The sequence below is a fragment of the Sinohyriopsis cumingii genome, chromosome 6 (assembly GCF_028554795.1).
Source record: "Sinohyriopsis cumingii isolate HCF-2022 chromosome 6, ASM2855479v2, whole genome shotgun sequence".
Classification (NCBI taxonomy): Eukaryota; Metazoa; Mollusca; class Bivalvia; order Unionida; family Unionidae; genus Sinohyriopsis; species Sinohyriopsis cumingii.
Window position 1 is genome coordinate 160,496,509 of NC_142966.1, and position 18,234 is coordinate 160,514,742.

At 34.7% G+C, this 18,234-nt stretch overlaps 1 protein-coding gene across 3 annotated transcripts in view; it reads left to right on the plus strand.

Annotated features, from left to right (window-relative positions):
• The first annotated feature begins 335 nt into the window (after positions 1–335).
• Positions 336–18,234, plus strand: part of LOC149798401 (receptor-type tyrosine-protein phosphatase alpha-like) — a 611,129-nt gene continuing 593,230 nt past the window's right edge. For 2 of the 3 annotated variants that reach the window (XM_089963598.1, XM_089963597.1), the window contains exons 1-2: positions 336–469; positions 17,602–17,844. In XM_089963598.1, coding sequence (XP_089819724.1) covers positions 412–469; positions 17,602–17,844 — 301 coding nt within the window. In that variant the 5' untranslated portion in view covers positions 336–411. The remainder of the gene's footprint in view (positions 470–17,601; positions 17,845–18,234) is intronic. The other variant, XM_089963599.1, reaches the window with a different exon arrangement.

An 18,234-nucleotide genomic window follows, 5' to 3' on the forward strand; every position in this document is an offset into this window, starting at 1 on the left:
ATGTGTGTGTATGGAGTGTCTGATTTTATCTACAAATATTAAATAACGTTATTAATAATATAAACAATCCAAGTCAATATCGACGTAATCACGCATGTTTGTATGATGTAAGATGCATACGGATATGATAATAATACGAGGTAAGGTTCTGTTAGCATATTCAGCAATTGTCCCGTTTCGAAAAGATAGTAGGACATAAATGTCCTCATTATACTCGACGAGTTTGCGTTGCAGCGTACCGACAGGTTGAAAAGGATAGGACATTGAACCAAATAATACACTTCATAGCAAGATAAATATTTGTTTTACTAGATTGTAGCGGAGAGTGATCTAGTTTAGGTGTTGTCGCTAAAGAGACAATGCATGAAAGGAAGCGGTGAAACTATATACAGGAATATATCATGAACAAGAATGACACGGAAACATCTATTTTACGTCGTATTTTCTGCCTTTATTTATCAAGGAAAAGGTAAGTGTTCATATACTTATTTAAGTCATAAATGGCTCGATGGTTTACACATTACATCAAAATGCAGTACTGTACATGGGATATTCCTAACATCGTGGCGTAGTCTAGGTAAGTAGATACCGTATATAAACAATTTATTGTTTTATATTTGTTGATCAGATCTAAACTGTAATATAATCATATTAATGAACTGAATTTGTTTATTGTACTTAATCATATGTTGTTAAAGTTTCCAATCCAAACGGAAATTTTACTGCCGTTTGGCGTAAGTTCATTTGAGGTGAGGAATATTTTTGTCATGCTCGTCAAGTGTGTGTGTGTGATTTGGATTTGTAGCGTAGCTTTATCCATTTTTCAGACTTATCACTAAGATGTTCAAAGTGTGACGGTTTACAGTGATTGTCTGGCACTATGCCGACCAGACGTAACATTGATATCTAATGGTTGCGCGCCTAGCGGGGCAGCTGTTAATATCGTATTTATGTCTTTTGTATGATTCGGCCTGGGTTCGAACCAGCTACAACTATCATCCGAGGAGGACGCTATAATCTCTTCGGCCACTGAAACCATCATCATACTTGCAACACTGATTACATTACCTGCTGATGTTTTAATATCCATTTTGTTCAATGTGCATTAATTGTACAATTATGCATATTCATTCATATTAACACCATGTAAATCGTATTGCTTACCCTTTAAATATATTCACACAGTGGGTAGCGGTAACTACGTTTGTCAGTTTTTACCAGCCTCGGCTGACCACAAAAAATACTCTGACGTTATTTCATTGCACTTCCATTTGTTTTATTTATATCGAAATATTTTATGTACAAAGTACAGATTACTAACAGATGAAACCCACAGAATTTACTTCAATAATAAATTTGGTGTGAATGAATGGTGTATCCAGGAAAGCTTCATTTTTAAAATCGAATTATTTGTGAAACTTTCACTAATTCTGTTCATTTGCATTCTTGTGGACACCCATATTATTCTCTAATATTATTATGTTTTAATGACATTACTTATTTTGAAACTTATGTTACGTTCTTGAGTGTATACATTTCTTCTTTTTTATTCTTCCAATAGGATATTTGTACATATTCCCTACCACAACTCGACCCCACCTTGTACACAGGCAAGTTCACAGAGGAAAGCATAGATAAATAAATAAGTAATAAATGATTGAAATGAAGATTATATTTTTCAATTTTTGGAGCTTTGCATTAAAAATTATTATTTTTTAATTCTACGTGAATCCACAAACTTTATATCATCAGCTCATTCATTCCGGTAATAAATCCAAACAAAAGAGAATTATATTAAGACACATACACGGTGTAGCCTACTCTATCTCTCTCACCTCTGCTTGTGTGGGTTTGAGTCCCGGGATCTGTCATTGTCGGTACATGAGAAAGCTTGACGTTAGCGTCTCGTGGTTCAGTGTTTGTTTCCGGGTTTTTTAGGGATTTTTCCTCAATCACTTATTCTGGCCGCTATGTATAGTATATATTGTGCTGAAAAATGTTATTAAACCCCATAACAACAACAACAACTACATAAACCTATATGGTCACAGTCCTGCAGTGATGTCCAGGACTATGCCTGTATTTTGTGGAAGTTGAAGTTGAAAATTTGCATAAAGTAACAAATACTATTAACGAATAAATAGATAAGTCAAACTTTTATGTTACATTATTTATTTATATGAGGTTTTATAAGACTGTAATCAATTGGACAAAATCTAAGATTTCCTTGAAACTGAGCTGCATGAGATCGGTTGTTATTCAACCTAAATCTTCTACTCACGCTTTTCAGTTTCGTCTATTTCATTCGGTCGAAGATCATAATTCAACTATTGAAACAGATTGTACAAACCTCAAATTTGGATATTTTCCAGCGTAATGACTTCTGTGAGAGATCATACATATACTTACAATATGTCTACACTTCAAAATGATTAGAGTGTATGAAAAATCGCCCTGGTTCCATCTCAAACATTTAGGCCAGTACATAGTAATGCATGAGTTGTCTTAGTAGGTGGCGAGACAAAGAACACGCTATAATTATATGTCTTGCAAACAGAATAGCCCATGCAGTCTATCATGAATGCCACATGTCATCATTTTTCTATTTTGCTGACAACAATAATGACTATGTGCTGTCCTATAAGGTCTAGCTGTTCCTAGTCATGAATATATTAAACAACTGATGTATTCATGTAAATTGTTTTTATTATTCAATAAATAGCTCCTGTTCATAACTATTGCAAATAAATGCCGCTGGTAGCTAATTTTGAGCATGATGTAGATTTAGATACCATTGGCAAACGTGGCTGTACAATTCTTCGTCTCACCTGACCTCCAGATAACATAATCAGCAAATGTTACGTTTATGGATGAATCTAGTATTTCGTAGCATTAGGGTATTTCAGGTCCCAGGTCATATAGGTGGCATAGCACATTAAGTTCAAACATATTCTTCACTGGCACAGCTTTCAGAAATTGCACAATATTTACCTATTTCATGCATAAAATCACCGTTGGAGGTCAACCTTACCTTTAGAGCTTTGAATTAAAGTTTCTCAAAGTTTAATTAAACATTCTAAATAGAAAATGAAAAATTACTCCAGTAAACGTAATTTAGATAATATTAGATTAAGTCCAATTTTTATCTTTGCTTTTCTATCTTTTGAAACATTGTCATATACAGTTGTCACACTTAATGCCGTAACATTGCTTCCACAGCCCACTATCTTCTGACTGTAGATTTTATAACTAGAATATATATTTTAAACTTCTATCGATATAACATGTTATTCGGTAAAGCCAGTTGGTATGGAGTCTCAATAAACGGATATGTGAAAGCCGTCGAGTTGTTTATTCAGACGATATTTAACAAATCTGTGTTTCGGTATCTATCAGGCTAGTTGCTAATAGATAACACGTTCGGGTTGGATTAGAGTTTTGTGATAGCAGCAGAAAATTATATTTGGTATGGCATTTGCTTTCTACAAAGTAGACTACAAATGCCATTTGAAAAGCCACATGAAAGGTTTAAGACATTTGTTTTTGCAAACAAATTATAATAAGTTGTTATATCAACAGTAAATCAAGCAGAAAAGGTATATCAGGAAGGTGGAGTTTCAAGTATGAATTTCCTAAAGTGCTGTGTGAAATTAACAACAGAAAAGAACTCTTAACGGAGGGCAAATTACTATCCTGTACGGAGGAAGATCTGCAAATGAAATGCAGCCTCTTCCCCGTGAGTCTATTGGTTTATTTTCATTTATTCTGCCATCAGAGGAGAGGCTTTATTTATTACGTATGGCGGTTTGCCATGTTTCTTTTGAATATAACATCCTTTTCAAACTAGCGTTATAAGTTATTGATATTGTCATAACGCAGCCGTTGTTGTATACTACGACTGTAAAGAATATCGATAAGGTCATACAACTTCTGTAATTAATAAGTACAGTATCTAAGGGTCTACACTAGGATCGTACAAGTCCAGTTGCTTTCCCAAACATTTCTCATTTTCTGAGAGTTATTAAACTACATTCTTCGACAGAATGAAACGATAAGAGCGATGCATGTGTGACCGATCAAATATCTACAAAACTTACAGTTTACACATACAAGGTAAACATCGGTTCAATTATTAAATGATTGTTGTGATGCACATTATAGTGTTACGACTCTTAACTATGGAATGGACCGAACGAAAACCAACATGTTTTCTAAAACCTATGTAACTATTTATTACTTTAAGTTATACAATAAAAATTTAATTCGAACTTACCGTCTTATTATAAACTCTAAAATATTCCCGAAACGTTCTACATACTTACAAACTAACAATGTTCAGAACTAATCCCAGGCCTTCAAATGTGATATAACAAAAGTGTGATGCATCACGATACAATTATTCAGATCTCTTTTGAGTGCAATCACAATAATCCCAGAATAATATTTAAAAACCAAACTGTAATATCCAATGAGTAAACCAAAGACGACATTAATTGCATTTGCAGACTGATATTAAAACAAAAATACAGGAACAAATAACTATGGCGATGAATTAATTGTCCACCTTATTGCCTTACATGGATACAGTCAACATCTGAATATGTTCATACTCCTTACATGACTTAATTCATAGTAATCTACCTTGCAAAATAACCAACCTGTATGAGCCATTCAAACGAAAATCTACAGACATGCACCAAGTTAAAAGTCACACTATATATATATACATAACAGCTACTCTGATAAAGAACCAGGAAGCCTTACGCAATAAAGCTTGCTTTGAAGTAGTAGTCAAACATGCATGTGAGTATATAATAACACATTTATACGTGACGATGTCTTATGAATGACACACAAATACAAAATAAAGCAACAAATTACTTCCATACACGTGAAAGTACATCTACAATCAGGAAGTCCTTTCCCTTATTGCATCTACTTGTAATGCTATATTACTGCAACATCAAACTACATTTCAACAACATCTGAGTTTTCGTTTTATTGTATTACTTTAATTAAACGGATTATAATCACTGAATACAATAAAACGGGAAGAAGCTGACTTAAACTTTAAAGTGTTGCAAGACCAATATTTAAGTCAAGAACTCATCGACAAAGGCATATTTTGTCTCGTGCTTCTTTAATGTTTGAAAGAAATAACACATTATATTTTCCACACCATTTCTATCTTTTTAATTAATGTTGAATTAATGCGCCAATAACACTAAAGCTCACTTGCATCAACAGACATTTTAAATGATTGGTTAAACTATGGAGCTGAAAGAATTGCTACACTCTTAACTATGACCTTTAATATATCCTAAGCTTCCTGACATTTGAACGACCAACACAACTTGGTTCTCTTACTCATCAAATTCGTCAGGAGTTCAGCGATTTTGTAGAAATATGGGCAAAATGTTCCATAATATCCAAACATACAAAACCATTATCTTAGTCTATTTTCACTGATAGGCAATGGGAATTAAGAGATAACCTTAACCTTAACTTCTACAAATTTAACCTGTTAACGTCCCACAATATGTCATAACATGGAAAGTTTACTTACATTAATTGTCAAAGTTTTGATCACTACTTGAAACAAAATATCTCCGAATGGTTTCAATGTACTCTTTGCAGGTGTGGCAATATATAACGACGTCATAGGCGTACACTTCACAGCCATTTATACTAGACGTTATCACCATTGATAAATGCTGGAAATTTGATGGAGAATTTGTTTCATATGACATGGCAATATTGTATATTAATATAGTCCATCTGGAATTTCACATGCCGATTTGTTTCCTCTTGTTTCATGCGTGAGAACTTCCAGAATCCTTCCAAAAGGTCGAATATTTGGTGACTTCTGGTTTTCAATGTAGTCAATGAAGTAATCAATCGATGATATTAGAAATGAATCTATTTTGGTCACTCTGTTCACATTTATGTAGTTAGCGCACTTACAGAAAGTGTTATATGGTTTCAACAAAATCATTCTCCTAGAAATATTGAATTTCATTTTTCAATATTCTTGTTTGAGAGAACTCATACTATAAGATGTGTTTTCACAGGCGTAGAATCTACACATCATAGTGTTAAACTGTATTTCATCCGGTTGCAACATCTGCAAAAAGTGCTATATTTGCAAAATAGTTGTGTCAGTTCACTCTAATTCACTCTAAAAGTGTTGTTGTAGACATGACCGTTTCTGGTCGAGATACTCTGTTCTTTTCGAATTCCGAAGACTGGTTCAACCAAAATCACTACAATCCGATTGTTCAATTTAAATCGGATTGTACAATGGTAATCTTCACTGCGTGGGACAGGTACAACTACATTCATTCAGTGATTAATAGTGTTAAATATATGAACATACTCATTTAGCATATTTATATGGCATAGTTGTTTCTGTTTACGCCTCCTAGGAGTGCTGGTGTACTAAATTGTCTTGCTTTCCTTGTAATAATACTTATCCTGCCGGGGACATCATTTTTACACCACCTATGAAATAGTTCTTCTTTTCTCAGCAACCTCTACTTGAGTGTGACAAGTTTCTTTTTTCACAATTCCTATACATCTTTCGATATGGAAAGATTGTGTAAATATAATGAAACCTTATTGGTTTATTTGCAAACAAAAGGAGAATTTTGAGATGGCGGTCGTGCATAGCTGAAACGTAAATTGCCAATATTAAGATAATCAATGTTTTAAAGTATTATTTATTCATGCAATTATATATCAATATATGTGAAGAGGTAAATCGAGTACCTGAAAACACGTTATCGCCTGTCACGTTTGCTATGCCCCAGCTATAGGTTACCTGTCTTAGGAATATTACCACGGCCTTGTGTTTGATCTCTAAGCATTGTTGCGGGGTTATGTAACGTTACCATGACCAGCCAGAGACCGAAAACGTGAGTTGTCAAAGACTATCGGTCGCGTCACTTAACAAAGGTTTGCCGTTGTCACACCTATATGTTCAAGGTTTGTTCAAAGATCAAGTGCAACGTCCACAGGGTGAACGGGGCGTGTTCTTATCCCTCCCCACGTTGACAGAGAGCGAGAGAGACCTTGTCTGTTATGTTTGATTGAATCGGTTCACAGCGTTGTCATATCAAAAACTAAGATGGAGGGCGTGATTACAATTGTGACCCGAATGATACCTTCTTAAATCGTAGAGAGTAATTAAGTTTTGACCTGGAAGGATTGCAGATCAATATGGTTTACTACGTGAAGGAAGTCACTCGCAATCTGGCTACAGAATTTAGACGTTGATTCTAAGGAAATACAAAGCTTTGAAAAGGTCAGTAAGTTAATTGATCGATTTTGCAGAAAATTACGGCATCATAATTGTAATCATTTGTAGCATCTACACTTAATAACTAGGATCGTTTAGTATGTAGAATTACCTTTGTAGTGTTTGACTTACATGCGAATTTGAGAAATGGACTTGAGCATTACGTAGAGAATTATGTAGATTGTTAGCTTGTTGTCAAAATTAATTTTGTATTCGCTGTTTGGTTTCTTCGTAGTAAACCAGTTAATTATTAATTTGGATATGCTTGAATTGTGACTTTGGAAAATGGTTGAAGTATTGATATTTGAATACGTGTTTACTTTGTATGAGCTGTAAGGTAAAGAAATGCTCTGATTATTATAATATTGTATAGCATAACTGGGTTAGGAGTATGCACTGATGTGATGAAATTTATTGATGTATGTATGAGAAGTAACTTATACCGTAACGTTTGATTTACCAAAGAAGAACTTATGGGTATCTCGATGTGAACGAATGAGTGACCGAGTACATTTAATAACCTTTATAAGTGTGTAGTGTGAGATGAGAGGGCTAAGGAAAAACCATCGTACCGTCCTTTAATTTTCACAGAAAGATTTTGAGGGGACATATAACTTCCGGTTCCATTGGGTCCCGAGTCTTCAAGGGTTGCAGACGGTATTGAGATTGTAGCCGAGATAGTCGAGGTCTACATGAATGAGTGGCGGAAGAGAAAGTTGAGGAGGATGAGAAGGAATCTACAGAAAGGTCGGAGAGAAAGAGGAGCAGGAATTGGGAGAAATAAGATAGCGAAAGGACAGAACAGATGAGTAGAAATACAAGGACATGTGGAAATCAATATATACTGCTAATCAAGTGATGCAGTAGGCTTATTAAAAGATCAAGCGAAAGGAGTTTAATTGGAAATTTGAATGATTTTTTTGAATTGTTATTAAATTGTTATTCATTGAATTTCAACCTTTTTCCACATTTAACCATCTAACCGTCGACATTGCTGCCTGGAGCCCGGAGCTTGCATTTATATTTCACTAAACTTAACTTCCACCAAAATAGAGCCTAGGTGGGACTTCTATAATAGTTTAAATACAATATTGGGAGTAAACACACACCCAACAATATATTTCGTCAATTCTCCTCAGTATTCGAGTTTGTTCTATAGTGAGTCGATCACAATTTCCCTAATTTACAAGCATAGGCGTTTTCCTAATTATTATGCCCCTCGGAATCGACTACATTAGACTCTTTTATACTTCGCTCTCATGTGCATTATTACTGTGTTTGTCAAAAAGAATTTTTATATTTTAGACGAGTTTGTAGTGACTTTTGTCTTTCATTTCTGTTCTACATTTATCAACAACACACTTTCTTTGTAAAATGTCTTCAATTATGTGTATGAGAGACGGTGTTACCTGTCCATCTTTCATGGACATGCAGTCACGAATTTTGCAGATTCTATACTTTCTAAAGGTAGCAATTGTATTTTCGGGAAACATACAAAATTATGAGTTGCAGGGTTAAGGGACGTATTATTGGATCAATAGATTTTAATGCACCAATGTCAGCTTTTGTTCGAATAGACCCCAAGCACGTAAACTACACTCCAGCATTTAAATGTAAGTAATATTGCGAAATATTGTAATGCTTTCATCTGTCACGATCTTGTTTATTTCATGTTAAGAGATGTTCTAGTTTGTGATACATCTTCTAAAATAATAATGAATACTATCTATTGCATTATTTTATGCGAGATATTCAGTCCATTACTATTTTGCAGTTTTGTTTCTTTTTGTTTTTAGTTGCTTCACTTGCCCGCAGCAAGCTCCAGTTCGAGAGCGTAAATTATAATTTTGTCTGTAAGAACGTAACACATCAGATGATGAAAATTTTGTGAATTCTTGATGTTGAGTTATTTGCCCTTAAAGGCCATTATTAATACGATGTTCATTGTTTCAGTCCTCTATTTTCATTCATTGTTTTGCAAACTATTTGCAATGGTTTGAGATATATATTGCGGCTCGTCAATTTAAACACTTAATCAACTGGTAATGGTATAGAGCATTCTGAGAAGACTTTTCGAATCTGAATATATTTATGAAATGTATGAACACGTTTTGTTAACTGTGATATAATCGCATCATATAAAGGACAACAAGTTATTCAAAATTCTAATGACTCTATCCATGACCAGCTTAAATGAGTTTAGAAAAGGGTCATCACACACTGTGATGCACACGTATTAATTGAATCATTATTAATAAATTGAAATTGCATTGATGAAAACGTTTAGTAGTTTGTATTCGGAATTTTCATTTTATGTGGGCTATATTTCTATCTCATCAGATTCATGTGTTAAAGTAACGTCTGTGGAACTTATTATCCTAATTTATTTTGAGCGACAATGCTATGGTTCGTCAATTATTATTTTTAATGTAATGTCCATGATTAATTTATATAATAGTTGTGATAGTTGCTTAAATTTGCAACATTTAAAAATGATCAACTGACGGTTATGAAGATGCCTCCGTCCATATTTCTCGTTGCTTCGCATATCTACAGTATTATTGTATTGTGAATTGGATTTGCTTTAAAGCTGGAAGATAAAGATCCCCTAACACGTCACTTTGTTATAGTCAAGAGTTGTGATTATCTCACTCACACCACATGTTATAAGCTGTGGTTATACGTTGAAAATGATTGAATATATCAGGTTCAGTCAAGGATCATGGAATTTGCGGCGAAAATTAGACATTAAAAGTCATGAAGATTTTGTTAAATGGTGGGTGGACATTTTTAATCACATTTTAAGCTTTTAATACTAAAAGTTAGAATGTTAAGCTGATTTAAAATATGTTATTTTTAATTAAATGACAATATTGAGTTCACTATTTTGAACAAAAATACGATATTTAATTAAGCATTTATAGCAATGTTGAAAGTTTAAAATCAGTGTTTAAATCAACTTTTTCAACAATCGACCAAAACGACATAAATGGATCCTCATAAACTGCAATTATTCTATGTCCGCTGAGTTCTATATTACCCTTTGTAATTTCCACTAACCCCTTTTCAGCAAAATATATAGCAGTTATCTATTCACAGGATCCATATGCAAAATATACGTTCAATTCATTTTTGTACTCTTCCCGTTATTAGACTGCATTATATCCACGTTACAGTATGTATGAATTGGTAAAATATCGAAAGCCACTCATAGTTTTGCTATAATGTTGTGCCTCTATTTATCAGTCGTAAACCATGCTTTCCATGTACGATAATATCCCTTCGAGAGACGTTTCGTTATCAGGGGATGACAAAGATAGAATCATCTGTTCTTAATTACCTGAAGCATGACAGAAGGTGGTGACAATTTTGAAAGGAAATAATTCTTGTAGCCTTGTACATGAAAATGGTGCAGTAAATATACAAAAAATGCAGGCTGCTGACATGGTTTATATTACAAGTGATACAATTCAGAGAACGTTTTACATTTCTACTGAGGTGGAAGACCTACACAATGCAGACGCAAATAAAATTCGTAATTGAATTATTTAGAATTAAACTTGTGTGTGTGTGTATGAGTGTGTTTGTATTTTAACATAACATTAGCAAAATGTATAGTACTGGAACATCAAACCACAGACATGTAGCATCATGTCACACCAATTTATATTATCCTGATTCCAAGCCGACCTGATCTATCACTAATCTCTTACTTCTGAGCGCATAGAATTAAACATGCAGACGTGTAGAAAATCAACCTTAACACAAGAATCGTTCACGCAAATGTGACATCAAATCAATACAAGCTAAATGCAATACGTCACAATATATTGTAAATGTGTAGCTTGTCAGATATTGTTGGAAAACACAAAAAAAAACTTGGAAGGACCTATTGCGTATAGGATACAGCCTAACTATCCACCAGAATCTGCTATTGTGCCAAGGCAACCAATGAAAACCCCGAGTAAACGAAAATGGAGTCAATATACGCAAACAAGTCATATGATAAACAAGGATGAGGGACAGACTATAATTGACGAATATAAAAGAAAAGTGGAGAATTTATACCAATGGTGAGGAGTTTCTTATTTATCTAAGAGGAAATAAACACTAGAAGCTATGCAATAGCTGTCGATGGTAACAATTAGGCAATACAATCTCTTAAAACTGATTTGAAATGTACGAAAAATATTGTATTACATAAAAATATTATTTTAAACATAAAACATTAAATTGCATTATATGGATAATATCAGTACATTTATATTTTGTCAGGATTACACCCGTTTTCGTTACAATATATAAGTACATAACGGAATTTGAGCCGAAAGAAAATAATCGAACTGACAACTCTAAGCCTACCTAATAGAACAAAGCAAATCATATCCCTCAGCAGTGGATCTGTTTCTCGCGACGTAGCAAATTCATCAGACATATTTTCTATTCATTATTTCTGATTATTTTTTGTTTCAGTTGTTGTTCGTTATCTGAGGTAAACGCTTGAAGAAATAAGTTTGAAAAGATTACGGGATCGTTTAAACTCTTTCATCATATTTGAAAATCCTTGTGACCGAGGTATTTCAACTTAAGAGTACTTAAAGAATCAACTGTGGGGCCAACACTCCGTCACTACATAGATTACCAAAAATAGAGATGCGTGAAAGCAAAACATACGTAACCAAAGAACCTCGGAAAGGCACACATAACTCTTCACGTCTTAAAATTTAAGCTAGTATAAACTAAACATTTTGCGGTCTTTTTCAGTGCATTCAGATCACTTCTATAGTTTTAATGCAAATACTTAGACAAAGACACGAATCATCGGTGTTCCCCAACAATCTTATGGTTGAGAACAAGACAGAATATTGTTGAACGTCTCATAGCAAGCGATATATACGGATAAGGAATAAAACTCACTTGTGCGGGGGTATCTGTCCTGATCGAAGTCTGCATGTATCGGATGGGTAATTGGTGGAACAAACAATTAAAGCACTGGGCCTATTTAGAACGTACTAAGTCAACCTGCGGGCATCTATGGTTACTAGCGACAACACCTGAACGTACTGGCTAAGGGTACGTTTATTACAGCAATGACAACGTGGTGTTTATCGGAACCTTCTCTACAACAAACTTTATGTTTGAGTCTATAGATCTCTCTAGCAATCATTTCACTAACATAAAAATATCATAGTTGCAGTTCAAAAAGACGCGTTTTAGTACATCATAGTATTCGGTGAACGTGATAAAGACTGTGTTTTCCAGATCTAATGATATTAAAGAAGCTGACGTTTTAATTGATATCGCCACCGTTTTGCGAGTAAGCCATGGCGACAGGTCAAAAGTGCGTGTGTTGGGGGCGAGGAGTAATAATCAAAGCTAAGAATTACTACGAAATCCTCTTATTTGCAGAGGCAAAGATAAATACAATCGCAGATAATGTATCTAAGGAACTATGCAAAAACACAACTTCCGTATAAATAGGTCAAGTGTAATAAGATATGGTAGACATATTTGCAATGTCCCGATGAAATCGCTCGCCGTGCTCGTCAGTCACAGCACCGCACTTCGGGGACAAAATCTAGATGAAAGTGCAAAAATTGTATCTTTAGTGACATGTTGCAAGAAAGGCTTGTGAATGCCTTGATCAGGTTTCCACCAACTCCCTGTAATTTTCTGCCTCGTCAGACCCAGCTTCAATGCACACATTATTGATGCTGAACACACTTTCCTCCCATGCTCCAATGACTATCGGAATGTGGAATCTCTCTTGATGTTGTGGGAATCTTTCGCACGACCATCCCGTTCGCAGAGAAAACAGCGGTACGTTCTGTATTCATTCTGCAGACCAAGAGAGCGTGAGCCTCCTAATTGCCACAACTACCACTAATGTTGGTCATAGTTTATGCACCTCAAAAGTGTCTTTATATTGTCATTGGTTTCCTTCATATGGACTGCATGGCCAACTGGAATTGATGGCAACATATTAATAGTATGCAGCAAAACATATTCAAGACTCGCCATCGATGAATACCTAAACAATCTCCACTAATCTAGATCATGAACGATGTTGAGGGCTGCCACCACACCATCAATGTTATTGCATGCTACAAGATCAACTTCCATGAAGAAGAGTGGGGAACGATCCTTTTGAATGTCACGGAACATGGAGACCATAACATCAACTGCCAGAAGCTTCCAATGATGTGGTCTGGAGCCCAACAGCTCTGCTGCATTCTTGGATAGTCCCACAGTCCTGACAAGGTCATTTAGTTCATCTTGTATTATGAGTATTGATTCAGAGGAGGAGGATGGGAGAATATGTGGATCATGACTATAAGTTTCATCCTCTTCATTTCCTCGCCTGAACAAGTGAGAATGATTATGACGCAGCAGCTGATGGAATGCTTGTATAATACACAGTCCACTTTTCTTCTTTGATAAACATTTCCAAACTGGAAGCATCATAGAGAAATAACAATTGCTGATACGATCTGTTGGCTCTCTCCAAATCATTGGCACTATGGAAGGTATGCATTTCCTTGTCCTGTTCAACTACTGGAAACGATTTGTTGCACAAGTGTTGCGGGATATTTATGGGGCCCATCTCTTATTCAATTTTGCAGGCAAAATAAAGGTGATAGGCATCCTTAACCATAGTGGTTATTCTGTACGTTTGTGATGCAATCGTCACGTCACCACAAGCATAGCAGTAGTTTATGCAAGTACGAGGCATATCTGCTCACTCTGGCTAAACACAAATGCATCCCTTTGCAAAATCAAACACTGACAAATACGAAAGCAGGACACGTTATCATTTCTATATCTGATATAGGGACATTTGTGCAACAGAGTAAAGTATGTTTAGTTACGAAAGCGTCATCCATTAATTCTAGAAATAACTGGATGCAATTCATATCATGTATGACGCAACACTAGTTCAAGATTCATCATTCACTGTTTTACCTAAAAAGCAAAAACTCTCCAAACCTAGTCATATATTGATTAATATATCTAGTCAAATATGTATCTGAGTCATTTATGGTTTACATTGTGAATCCTTCCGTTTATGACTCACTTATCCCCCGCCATTCCCAAATAAAGTTTCGTATATACTGACCCAGTATCAGATCTCAAAACCTAGAGCCAATCAACAATTGTAATCATCATTTCCGTTCTCAGTGACCCATACTTAGTAACGTTTGACTACATTTATTTCGGAAGCATTTGGACTGTACAACAGTGGAATCAAAGCGTAGCTTCCATAATCGCTACTTGCAATCAGTACGACATGCTAATACTATATCTGTCAGAATAGTATTGTTATCATTCATTTGTCATGGGCGGTACTATTTGTAATCCATAAGCTTTTTTTACGTTCTGGTCTCCGACTTCGTTTCATATGCATTTGATAATACACCTTTGTTTATAGATTCGGTTCTTACCATTTTGGCATTAATGACTAAAGCTCCATCAGCGGAAAAGTTATGCACAATTAGTAAATATTGCAGTGAATTGTTCAATATTCCATTACTTCTGCAATTCTGAGGTAATTGGTATATCAAAAAATGAGTTCTCTTCGCCTGACAAAATTGGTTTTGTATCAGAAATAAGTGGATCAAAGTAAGAAATAGACAATATTATTTTTGCATGCTGTAAGGTAACAACCAGAAGTCCCTATCGGAAAGTACAAGTAAAACCTAGCAGCATAAACGATGTATCATCTCATTCATCCAAAACCACAGTCAGGATAATCATTCCCACTGACCTGTTTTGCCGCGTAAACTAGAAACCCAATCACCAGCATGGCTTCCACAACAAACGGCATAAAGTTATCAACAAGAAGGCGTCCGTTGCACAGATTAATCACAATGTTTCTTTTCTATAAATTAAATAGGCGAACGCAGCAGAAGCAAAATATAAATGAAGATTTCAAGATGAACGTTAATGCAGCACTTACATGTAGAGTACTTACAAAAAGCAAAAAGCTCCTGATGACTGTGAGGTACTTAAAATAAATGGCTGATACTTACGATTAATATACTGAAACATATGCAGGGTTGATGAGATACGCTTTTGCAATGTTAAACGAAAACCAAACCATGGTATTTTCATTTATAGAAATGAATATTCGCGTGATCCTGATCAAACAAAACTACAGTGACCTAAATTATAAAAATGAATATGTTCGTGTTCAGCGCACAGCCGTACTAAATTGAATGCCAAGTGGTAGGTTTAGCTTTATTGACACGTGCCAAGCAGATTACACAATGTTCTTTGTGAAAATGTCTTCATGAATTTTATATTTAGCTGGCCATATGATTAAAAACAAATCTCCACAGTAATATGTGTAGATCTAACCGATACCATTAAGAGTTCATATTCCGTTGATCATGTGGTTTATCAATGAAATCACAGCTAGTGACGCACGTGACACAAAATTATTAACGATACATCTATATAACACGAACAGCATGGCTTCCACAACAAAGGGCATAAAGTCATCAACAAGAAGGCGTCCGTTGCACAGATTAATCACAATGTTTCTTTTCTATAAATTAAATAGGCGAACGCAGCAGAAGCAAAATATAAATGAAGATTTCAAGATGAACGTTAATGCAGCACTTACATGTAGAGTACTTACAAAAAGCAAAAAGCTCCTGATGACTGTGAGGTACTTAAAATAAATGGCTGATACTTACGATTAATATACTGAAACATATGCAGGGTTGATGAGATACGCTTTTGCAATGTTAAACGAAAACCAAACCATGGTATTTTCATTTATAGAAATGAATATTCGCGTGATCCTGATCAAACAAAACTACAGTGACCTAATTTATAAAAATGAATATGTTCGTGTTCAGCGCACAGCCGTACTAAATTGAATGTCAAGTGGTAGGTTTAGCTTTATTGACACGTGCCAAGCAGATTACAAAATGTTCTTTGTGAAAATGTCTTCATGAATTTTATATTTAGCTGGCCATATGATTAAAAACAAATCTCCACAGTAATATGTGTAGATCTAACCGATACCATTAAGAGTTCATATTCCGTTGATCATGTGGTTTATCAATGAAATCACAGCTAGTGACGCACGTGACACAAAATTATTAACGATACATCTATATAACACGAACTTTCAATCATTTTAAGATACTAAATATAAGTGGACTTAAGATTCCTATGGTCACCAAAACATGAAATTTTGTCTGTGTCTGTCGCAAGTGCACACAGGACTGTCAAACTGATTTTGAGGGTACAAACAAGTTCGTTGGATGCACAGATTGTCAAGGACGGCACCATATTAACGCAAAAACGTTTTGGGTTGTCCTCAACGGGCATGGGAGCAATATTACATTTTGCAAATAAAAGTGGAGCACCTTGATCCATGTTAAACACTAGCTCCCTTTGACTGTAAATGAAGGCAGACAAACTGGCTATTCGCACACTTTTGTCGTCTTTGTAAGCTATAAATATGCTGTTTAACTGATACTTGTGTACAAGGTCTATCCTTATTTATGAATATATAATGTTATGAAAGAAAACATCTGACAACATCCTGGTTATGTTATAGTGTCTTAGGTTTATTTTTAAGGTTGTGGTGAATATAATTATTATTTCATATCTTATGACACGTTTGAAGTGTCATTTTCAGCTCTGTTAAGATGTAATTATACAGTAATAATTTACTTAAAATTTGGTCATTTGAATTACAAAGTCATCATTGATATTTTGGACAAAATTACTAATTGGGATCATTGTGATCCATCAAAAATGTCGGTACAACAAACTATTCAAGACTATTAGCACGTTAGCACATTCAGTATTGGAACTCATTCTATCCTTTTGAACTTGTGATAAAACATGTAGGTTGCATTGGGGTTTAACTAACAATACTATACGTTCCTCTTAAATGTTCACTTTGTAACTTTGTAGCATAGAAATTTTAATTTATTTGTTGACAGTACTAATCTGGATACTTTATGTTCTTTCTGCTACTTAATTTAAGACCATAGAGTTGGACAATATTAATTGGATAGGTTAAACCATTTGTAAACCTGGGTTCTCAGAATACCTATATATTGGCCAAAGGATGCAGCTGCACATTATACGAGACAGAACAGTGAATATTGGTATCACCAACCTGGGCAAAACTGTTCTAGAATTACAGTTCATAAATTGCAGGCAATGTAATGAATATTCGTGTCATCGATTGATCTATGGTACGGGATTCAAATTAAGAGAGCAAACGTTATTCAAAATCATTTTAAAATAAATAAATAAAGGAAATACCTTTTTTTAAGGCACGATGAATTTTGCTCTACATAAGACTGCAGTCCAGTCAACAACATTGAATTATGGGAATTTCCTCTGGACTGCTGATAAGGCAGTGGATGGGAACATAGATGGCAACAATCCGGAAAGATCAATGTCATGTAGCGCAACTGATCATGCAGACAATGCTAACCATACCTGGGAAGTTGATATTGGCTTCAACATTAATGTAAAGACCATCACAGTTTACGGAAGAACAGATAATAGTGAAGGTATACTTGCGTCTCAAACTTTGATCGCTTTAATGTAAATTTGTTAACCTCATCAGGAGAGGCTTATCAGCTTTTCATGGTCTCTTCCTAACATATTAACTGTCTACAACTCAGTTTGTAGAAGTTCGAAAGAAATGCCACATGCGATTAATGTAGCTGAATATTGAATAATAATAACAATAATAATAATAATAATAATAATAATAATAATAACAATAATAATACTTATCATTATTATTATTATCATTATTATTATTATTATTATTATTATTATTATTATTATTATTATTATTGCATCTATAAAGCAAAAAAAAGAAGAAATTACATCGGTAAAAAGTGTCGAATGTATTTGGGTACAGGTCATAAACTGACGTTTGACTAAAATATGGC